The 10106-nt window shown below is 58.4% G+C and overlaps 1 protein-coding gene across 2 annotated transcripts in view; it reads right to left on the bottom strand.

Moving 5' to 3' along the window:
* Nucleotides 1-8979, bottom strand: part of DEDD (death effector domain containing) — a 10048-nt gene extending 1069 nt beyond the window's left edge. The window contains exons 1-4 of one of the 2 annotated variants that reach the window (XM_041409648.1): nt 8463-8979; nt 3574-3934; nt 1322-1429; nt 495-641 (exon numbers count right to left, since the gene is read on the bottom strand). In XM_041409648.1, coding sequence (XP_041265582.1) covers nt 495-641; nt 1322-1429; nt 3574-3928 — 610 coding nt within the window. In that variant the 5' untranslated portion in view covers nt 3929-3934; nt 8463-8979. Of the gene's footprint in view, nt 1-494; nt 642-1321; nt 1430-3573; nt 3935-8260; nt 8401-8462 lie in introns of those variants that run through there. The other variant, XM_041409649.1, reaches the window with a different exon arrangement.
* Nucleotides 8980-10106: the final 1127 nt, after the last annotated feature.

The following is a 10106-nucleotide window of genomic DNA, read 5'->3' as shown; positions in this document are numbered from 1 at the left end:
GGGATTGTGGGGTTTGGGGGGTTGGGGGAATGTGGGGTTTAGGGGGGTTGGAGTTTAGGGGAATGTGGGGTTTAGGGATTGGGGCAATGTGAGGCTTAGGGACTGGGAGAATGTGGGGTTTAGGGGGTTTGGGATGGGGGAATGTGCAGTTTAGGGATTGGGGGAAATGTGGGAAATTTTCCCACTCTTGGGATGTCTCATGCATTGGGGATCCCAATCCTAATCCTGTATTCCCAATCCCAAATCCCCTCTCACCGCAGGTCTGTTTCTCCCTGGGGATCCCAATCCCCCATTCCCAATCCCAAATCCCAATCCCAAATCCCCTCTCACCACAGGTCTGTTTCTCCCTGGGGATCCCAATCCCCCATTCCCAATCCCAAATCCCCAATCCCAAATCCCCTCTCACCGCAGGTCTGTTTCTCCTTGGGGATCCCGTTCCCAATCCCCAATCCCCCATTCCCAATCCCAAATCCCGATCCCAAATCCCCTCTCACCGCAGGTCTGTTTCTCCTTGGGGTCGGGGGTCGCTGACTTCCTGCGTTTCCGTTGGCTCCCGAGGAGGCTCCGGGCCCGGCCCGGGCGCTTGGGGCCCAGCTGGGGCCCCCCCGGGGGGCAGCACAGCGACGGGTGGGGGGCAGGCACTGGGGACAGGGGGCATAGATGGGTCAGGGACCCCAAATCCAACCCCAGGGACCCCAAATCCATCCAGTAGGACCGGGCACAGCCCCCCAAACCCGGAGCGCTGAGAGGCTCCAGGGTCGGGAACTTTGGGATGATCCCAAGGGGGTGGTGACCCCAAATAGGAGAGATGATCCCAAGGGGGGTGAAAATCCCAAATGAGGTGGATGACCCCAAAAGAGGGTGATGATCCCAAATGGGGGGTGGCAATGATCCCATGGAGAGCTGGTGACCCCAAAAGGGACGGTGACTCCAAAGGGTGACGATGATCCCAAATGGGGGTGACAATGACTCCAAAGGGTGACGATGATCCCAAAGGGTGACGATGATCCCAAAGGGTGACAATGATCCCAAAAGGGGACGGTGACCCCAAAGGGTGATGATGATCCCAAATGGGGGTGACAATGACCCCAAAAGGGGATGATGCCCCCAAAAGGTGACGATGATCCCAAATGGGGGTGACAATGACCCCAAAGGGGGACAGTGACCCCAAAGGGTGACAGTGATCCCCAATGGGGGTGACAGTGACCCCAAAGGGTGACAATGACCCCAAAAGGGGACGGTGACCCCAAAGGGTGACGATCCCAAATGGGGGTGACAATGACCCCAAATGGGGGTGACAGTGACCCCAAGGGGTCCCTACCTGATTTGTGGGGGTGGCCGAGGCCGGGCGGGGCCCCCCCGGGCGTGCGGGGGGTGACGTAGCGGATGGACGTCTCCTCCAGGTACTTATCCACCAGGTCCGGGCACACTGGGAACGGGAACGTCACGGGAACGTCACGGGAACATCACGGGAACGTCACGACCCCAACAGCCCCATACACTGTGGCAGCGACCCCGTATATCACCATGGTGACCTCATCTGTTGCTACGGCGACTCCGTATATCGCGATATATCGGGACATACGGCAACACTCACCCGGGTGCTGCCCCTTGAGGCCGATGCAGGGCAGCAGGTCATGGTGGGTGATGGTGTGAACCCCCCAATGCTCCAATACCACCCCGTATATCGCGACAGTGACCCTGTATATCGTGATATATCGTGCCAGGCACTGACTGGGTGCTGTCTCTTGAGGCTGACATAGGGCAGCAGGTCATGGCGGGTGATGATGTCACCCCAATAGCCCCATACACTGTGACAGTGACCCCATGTATCGTGATATATCACGACGTATCGCACTAGGCACTCACCAGGGTGCCGTCTCTTGAGGCTGACGTCGGGCAGGAGGTCGTGGCGGGTGACGATGTCCCCCCAATACCCCCATACACTGTGACATTGGCCCCGTATATCACGACATATCGCGACATATCGCGACAGACACTCACCGGGGCGCCGTCTCTTGAGGCTGACGTCGGGCAGGAAGTCGTGGCGGGTGACGATGTCCCCCCAATCCCCCCATACACTGTGACATTGACCCCGTATATCACGACATATCGCGACATATCGCGACAGACACTCACCGGGGCGCCGTCTCTTGAGGCTGACGTAGGGCAGCAGGTCGTGGCGGGTGATGATGTCACCCCAATATCTCCATACACTGTGACAGTAACCCCGTATATCACGATATATCGCGACAGACTCTCACCGGGGCGCCGTCTCTTGAGGCTGACGTAGGGCAGCAGGTCGTGGCGGGGGGTGATGTCACCCCAATATCTCCATACACTGTGACAGTAACCCCGTATATCACGATATATCGCGACAGACTCTCACCGGGGCGCCGTCTCTTGAGGCTGACGTAGGGCAGCAGGTCGTGGCGGGGGGTGATGTCACCCCAATATCTCCATACACTGTGACAGTAACCCCGTATATCACGACATATTGCGACAGACACTCATCGGGACGCCGTCTCTTGAGGCTGACGTAGGGCAGCAGTTCGTGGCGGGTGTCAATGTCACCCCAATAGCCCCATACACTGTGACAGTAACCCTGTATATCACGATATATCGCGACATATCACGACACTCACCGGGGCGCCGTCTCTTGAGGCTGACATAGAGCAGCAGGTCGTGGCGGGTGATGATGTCACCCCAACAGTCCCATACACTGTGACATTGACCCCGTATATCACGATATATCACGATATATCGCGACAGACACTCACCGGGGCGCCGTCTCTTGAGGCTGACGTAGGGCAGCAGGTCGTGGCGGGGGGTGATGTCACCCCAATATCTCCATACACTGTGACAGGAAACCCGTATATCACGAGAGGCTGACGTCGGGCAGGAGGTCGTGGCGGGGGACGATGTCCCCCCAATACCCCCATACACTGTGACATTGACCCCGTATATCACGACATATCGCGACAGACACTCACCGGGGCACCATCTCTTGAGGCTGATGCAGGGCAGGAGGTTGTGGTGGGTGACGATGTCACCCCAATAGCCCCATACACTGTGACAGTAACCCCGTATATCACGATATATCGCGACAGACACTCACCGGGGCGCCGTTTCTTGAGGCTGACATAGAGCAGCAGATCGTGGCGGGTGATGATGTCACCCCAATATCTCCATACACTGTGACAGTAACCCCGTATATCACGACATATTGCGACAGACACTCATCGGGACGCCGTCTCTTGAGGCTGACGTAGGGCAGCAGGTCGTGGCGGGGGGCAATGTCATATATCGCGACAGACACTCACCGGGGCGCCGTTTCTTGAGGCTGACATAGAGCAGCAGATCGTGGCGGGTGATGATGTCACCCCAATATCTCCATACACTGTGACAGTAACCCCGTATATCACGACATATTGCGACAGACACTCACCGGGACGCCGTCTCTTGAGGCTGACGTAGGGCAGGAGATTGGGGTGGGTGACGATGTCACCCCAATAGCCCCATACACTGTGACAGTAACCCCGTATATCACGATATATCGCGACAGACACTCACCGGGGCGCCGTCTCTTGAGGCTGACGTAGGGCAGCAGGTCGTGGCGGGTGATGATGCGCAGCAGCTGCAGCAGCTGCCGCAGGTTGCTCTCGTCGCAGCGGCCCTGGCGCTCCAGGGCCAGCAGGAAGTCGCGGCCGGAGCGGATGCGGCCGCGCTCGGCCTCGTCCAGCACGTCCACGAAGAGGAAGGAGAGCACGCGCACGTCGCGGTGCGTCAGCTGCGCGCCCACGATGTCGAACATGCGGTGCAGCGAGTACAGCCCCTGCTCGCGCTCGCCCGGCTCCTCGGGCCACGGCACCGACCCCGTGCCACCGCCGGCACTGCCACCGCCGGCGCCGCGCTTCCGGCCCGCCATGGGCACCTGGGGACATGGGGACAGGAGGTCAGTGGGACATGGCACTACTGGCACTGTCAGCGCCACGCTTCCAGCCCGCCATGGGCACCTGGGGACAAGGACACGGGGTCAGTGGGACACGGGGTCAGACAATGGGACACGGGGTCAGCGGGACATGGCACTACTGCCACCGCTGGCACCACGCTTCCGGCCCGCCATGGGCACCTGGGGACACGGGGACAATGGGACATGGGGACAATGGGACACGAGGTCAGTGGGACTTGGCACTACTGCCACTGCCAGCGCCACGCTTCCAGCCCGCCGTGGGCACCTGGGGACAATGGGACAGGAGGTCAGTGGGACATGGCACTACTGGCACTGCCATGCTTCCGGCCCACCATGGGCACATGGGCACCTGGGGACAATGGGACATGGGGTCAGCGGGACATGGCACTACTGGCACCGCCAGCGCCGCGCTTCCGGCCCGCCATGGGCACCTGGGGACAATGGGACACGAGGTCAGTGGGACATGGCACTACTGGCACCGCCAGCGCCACGCTTCCGGCCCGTCATGGGCACCTGGGGACATGGGGACAATGGGACACGGGGTCAGACAATGGGACACGGGGTCAGTGGGACATGGCACCACTGCCAGCGCCGCGCTTCCGGCCCGCCATGGGCACCTGGGGACACGGGGACAATGGGACACGGGGTCAGTGGGACATGGCACTACTGCCACTGCCAGCACCGCACTTCCGGCCCGTCATGGGCACCTGGGGACACGGGGACACAGGGTCAGACATGGGGACAATGGGACACGGGGTCAGTGGGACATGGCACCACTGCCAGCGCCGCGCTTCCGGCCCGCCATGGGCACCTGGGGACACGGGGACACAGGGTCAGACATGGGGACAATGGGACACGGGGTCAGTGGGACATGGCACCACTGCCAGCGCCGCGCTTCCGGCCCGCCATGGGCACCTGGGGACAATGACACGGGGTCAGCGGGACATGGCACTACTGGCACTGTCACTACCATGATTCCGGCCCGCCATGGGCACCTGGGGACACGGGGACAATGGGACACGGGGTCAGTGGGACATGGCACTACTGCCACTGCCAGCACCGCACTTCCGGCCCGTCATGGGCACCTGGGGACACGGGGACACAGGGTCAGACATGGGGACAATGGGACACGGGGTCAGTGGGACACGGGGTCAGTACAGAGGGGATCCAAAACTGACCCTGGACCGCTGGCACTGCCATCCTGTGGGATCCCAACCCCAATCCCTGGGGTTTCCATCAGAATCCCAACCCCAATCCCGGGGATTTTCCATTGGAATCCACTCAGGATCCCAACCCCAATCCTGGGGTTTCCACCAGGATCCCAACCCCACTCCCCAGGATTTTCCAGTGGGATCCTAACCCCAGTCCTGGGGATTTTCCAGTGGAATCCACTCAGGATCCTGACCCCAATCCCGGCGATTTTCCATCAGAATCCCGAACCAAATCCCAGGGATTTTCCATTGGAATCCACTCAGGATCCTGACCTCAATCCCAGGGATTTCCCATCAGAATCCCGACTCCAATCCCAGGATTTTCCATCAGGACCCCCATCCCAATCCCAGGGGTTTTCCATTTGAATCCACTCAGGATCCCAACCCCAATCCCAGGGATTTTCCATCAGAACCCTGACCCCAATCCCAGGGGTTTTCCTGTGGGATCCCAACCCCAACCTCTGTGTTTTTCCATCAGGACCCCCACCCCAATCCCAGGGGTTTTCCATTTGAATCCACTCAGGACCCCGACCCCAATCCCAGGGGTTTTCCTGTGGGATCCCAGGATTTTCCATCAGGACCCCGACCCCAATCCCAGGGGTTTTCCTGTGGGATCCCAACCCCAATCTCTGTGTTTTTCCACCCGAATCCCGACCCCAATCCCAGGATTCTCCTCAGGACCCAGCCCTGCCCCCGCTCCGGCCTTTCCCTGGATACAATCTCCCAAACAAAGGGAAAACATCGGGATGGGGACAGGAACCCCCCACCCACCCCCAATTCCCAGCACGGCCGCGCCAGGCTCCTCTCCAAGGAGGAAATTCCCAGAAAATCCCTGGAAAAAAAACAACCTGGCCCCAGCTCCAGGGGGGAAACAGGAATGGGAAGCACCTGGTGCCGCGATCCCGCTTTTTTTTTAGGGAATTTTCCTTAAAATGTCTCTTTTTTCCCTGAATTTGGGTGGTGAATTGTAAAAAAATCGGGAAAAGTTCTTGGATTTGTCAGCACCGACCCCCCCTGGAATGATCCTGGATGGTTTTCCTAATGTGGAAGCCAGAAAAAAAAGCTGGAATTTGTTGTTGTTCTCCCTGAAAATCCAAAGAAATCTGGGAAATTCTTTCTTTCCCAAAGAAATCTGGGAAAAATGAGGTTTTAGGAAAGTGTTGGCCCCTGGAAAAGGGGAATGTTGGGGATTAAACTTCAAAAAAAAATCCCCAAAAATTGTTAAATCCACTTCCAAGCAGGGAATTTTGAAGAGATTCCAAGATTCCCGTGGTTCCCAAAATCCTGAAATCCCAAAATCCACAGGGGTTGGAGGCAGAAATCCCAAAAATTCCTCAGAAAGGAGCAGGAAAATCCCCCAGAAAAACACAAGGATCCCGAAATCTCTTGGAAAATCCCTCCCACCCCACTCTGGAGGCTTTTCCCAGGAAGAGAATTCCGGGAGCATTCAAATAATTTCGGGATAAACGGGAAAAACGAGTTCCTGGAGCTTCCCAGGGCTCAGCCCCGTGGGATCCCTGTGGATATTTTGGGATTTTTCCCACTAAATCCAGGCCAGAACCGTCAGAATTCCACATTATCCCAAAAAATCCCAGCCTGGGTGGGGAGCAAAGGCCCAAATCCCGATTTTTAGGTGAATTTTCCGGGGGAAATGGACACGAGGGAGACTCCAGGTGAACTTTTCCCCCCTCAGTTCCCGGGGATAGGAACAATTCCCAAAAACTGGGGAAAAACCCACAAAAATTTGGATTGATCCCCAATTTTCCTCTTTTTTCTGATGAACTCCCCCTTCTAAATCCAGCGGGGATTCCCAAAAATCCATTCCCGGCCCCGATAAATTGGATTTTTGGGAAGAAGAGGAGCTCCAGGGGCTGGGAAGGAGGAGGAGGAGGAGGAGGAGGAGGAAGCTCCTGACAGAATATCCCACGGAAAACCGGCTCTTCCAGGGGCTGCCATTCGGGAATTTGGGAATTCCCAGCGCTGGAACCAGCTGGGAACGTGGGAATTTAATTCCTGAGCCTCTCCAGATCCTCCCCCAAATTCCCTGGATCCATCAGGATCTTCTGGATCCATCCCAGACCTCTCCAGATCCATCAGGATCTTCTGGATCCCTCTCTGGATCCATCCAGAAACTCTCCAGATCCATCAGGAGCTTCTGGATCCATCCCAAACTTCCTTAGATCCAACCTGAGGCCTCTGGATCCATCCTGAACCTCTCCAGATCCATCAGGATCTTCTGGATCCATCCCAGACCTCTCCAGTTCCACCAGGATCTTCTGGATCCATCCTGAAACTCTCCAGATCCATCAGGACCCTCTGGATCCATCCTGACCTTCCTTAGATCCACCCTGAGGCCTCTGGATCCATCCTGAAGCTCTCCAGATCCATCAGGACCCTCTTGATCTCTCTCTGAATCCATCTCGAGCCTCTCCAGCTCCATCAGGAGCCTCTGGATCCATCCCTGGATCCATCAGGACCCTCTGGATCCATCCCAGACTTCCCTGGATCCATCCCAAACCCCTATAGATCCATCAGGACCCTCTGGATCCACCCTGAACCTCTCTAGATCCATCTTGAACCTCTCCAGCTCCATCAAGAGCCTCTGGATCCATCCCTGGATCCATCAGGACCCTCTGGATCCATCCCAAACCCCTTCAGATCCATCCCAAACCCCTTTAGATCCATCAGGATCTACCCTGAACCTCTCTGGATCCATCCTAAACCCCTTTAGATCCATCCTAAACCTCTCCAGCTCCATCAGGACCCTCTGGATCCATCCCTGCAACCATCCTTGGATCCATCCCGACCCTGTGGATCCATCCCAAACCCCTTTAGATCCATCAGGATCTACTCTGAACCTCTCTGGATCCATCCCAAACCCCTCAGATCCATCCTAAACCTCTCTGGATCCATCCTGACCCTCTCTGGATCCATCCCAAACCCCTTCGGATCCATCCCAAACCCCTTTAGATCCATCCCGACCCTCTCCAGCTCCACCAGGACCTTCCCCGGATCCCTCCCCGGATAAATCCCAAATCCGATCCCAAACCCGAGCCCAGACCAGCCCCAGACCCACCTCAGCCGTGCCCGATCCCGGCTCCCGGGCGTTCTCAGCGATCTTCGATCCCTTTTTTTTTCCTTCTCCTTGATTTTCCTTTCCAAGAAATCTCCCCCCCCCAAAAAAAATCGCAAAGTTCCAGAGGATCGCTGTCAGTCCTTGCCTGGGTCCCTCCCCCGGATAAATCCCAAACCCGAGCCCAGACCAGCCCCAGACCCACCTCAGCCGTGCCCGATCCCGGCTCCCGGGCGTTCTCAGCGATCTTCGATCCCTTTTTTTTCCTTCTCCTTGATTTTCCTTTCCAAGAAATCTCCCCCCCCCAAAAAAAATCGCAAAGTTCCAGAGGATCGCTGTCAGTCCTTGCCGGAAAACTCCGGATTTTATCCCCCACCCCCCAAAAAAAAACCCCTTTTTTAAATTATTTTTAATTTCCTAATTAATAATTTAGCGAGGAAAAGCCAAGCGCGGCGTTGCCCTTAAGTCATTCCCGGTTCCAGGGCGAGCATTCCCGAGGCAGGAATTCCCTGGATCGCGGATTTCGCTCGCTCAAAGCAAAAACCGCGATAAAAAACCCAAAAAAACCTCGCTCGGCTGAAGAAATCCTTGGAATTTCATCCCGCTCCTGCTGCGCCTCAAATCCCGGGATTTTCTGACCCTCGGGAAGAGCCGAAATCCCGGGAAAAAACCGGGAAAAGCGCCGTTAAATAAACAAAAATTTAAAAAATAATTAAACAAACAAAACAAACAAAACAAAAAAAAACTCCGATTTCGCCGCGATTTCGGCTGAAATCGGCCCCAAATTCCAGCGAGAAAGAACCAAAACCGGGGGGCACCGGGGGGCCCTCCCCGTTAAAGGCCCTTAAAGCCCCGGTTCAGCCCCGGAGGCCTCGGGAAGGGCCCGGTTCGAACCCAAAAAGCTCCGGGCAAGGCCGCAAACGGCGCCGACGAGCCCCGGGGAGGCCCCAAACGGCCCCGCCGAGCCCCGAAAGGCCGCGGGGAGGCCCCGGTAAGGCCGCAAAAGGCCCCGAGCAGGCCCCGCGTCTCTCCCGGGGAGGCTCCGGTCAGACCCCGGGGAGGCTCCGGCGGCGGCAGCGTCGCGAGGAGCGGCGGGGGGAGCGGCGGGGCCCCCCCTGCGGCCCGTCCCAGCCCGCCGAGCGCGGGGGCCCCTCCCGGCCCCTCACGGCCCCTCAGGGCCGGCCCAGCCCCGGCGCCGCCATCTTGGCTCCGTCCGCTCCGCTCCCCGCAACCCGCGGGCGGCTCCGCCCTGACGCAACTTCCGGCAGGTCGAGGCCACGCCCCCTTTCCCGCCGCGGAGCCGCGCCCACATCCGGGCACCCGCGCGCCCGCTGCGGCTTCACGCCCATAGGGAAACACGGGGAGGGCGGCGTCATGTTGGGTGAGGGCAATGTGGCGGCTACATCCGGGTTACCGCTGTTGGCTTCAGCGCTATTGGCTAACATGGGGCGGGCGCCATCTTGAATGAGGGCAGCCTGGCAGCGCGGGTCCGCGTGGCGGCGCGGGCGCCATCTTGGAAAATGTGAGGCGGAGGCGCCGCCATCTTAACTGAGGGCAGCAAGGGGGGCCCGGGGTGGGAGTTTGAGGACATTTTAAAGATTTTGGGGTTTTTTTGGGTTTTTTTGGGAGTGAAGGAAGGGGGTGAGGAGGGAAGGGTGAGGATGGGGGCAGGGAGGCAGGGCAGAGCGGTGGGGTGGGGCTGATTGAGGGGGGCTGCGCGGGGGGATGAGGGGGACAATGTGGGGTGAGGACAACGGGAGGGGCACGGCGGCAATGCGGGAGGAGGAGGAGCCCGTCCTGAGGGCGGGGGGACACCCTGGCGACAATTGGGGGGGGGGGGCAGGGCCAC

Source organism: Onychostruthus taczanowskii, unplaced genomic scaffold, assembly GCF_017590055.1.
Source record: "Onychostruthus taczanowskii isolate IOZ18803 unplaced genomic scaffold, ASM1759005v1 scaffold304, whole genome shotgun sequence".
NCBI classification, from domain to species: domain Eukaryota; kingdom Metazoa; phylum Chordata; class Aves; order Passeriformes; family Passeridae; genus Onychostruthus; species Onychostruthus taczanowskii.
Note: the sequence above shows the minus strand (reverse complement) of the source record. Positions and strands in the feature narration are given on the sequence as shown.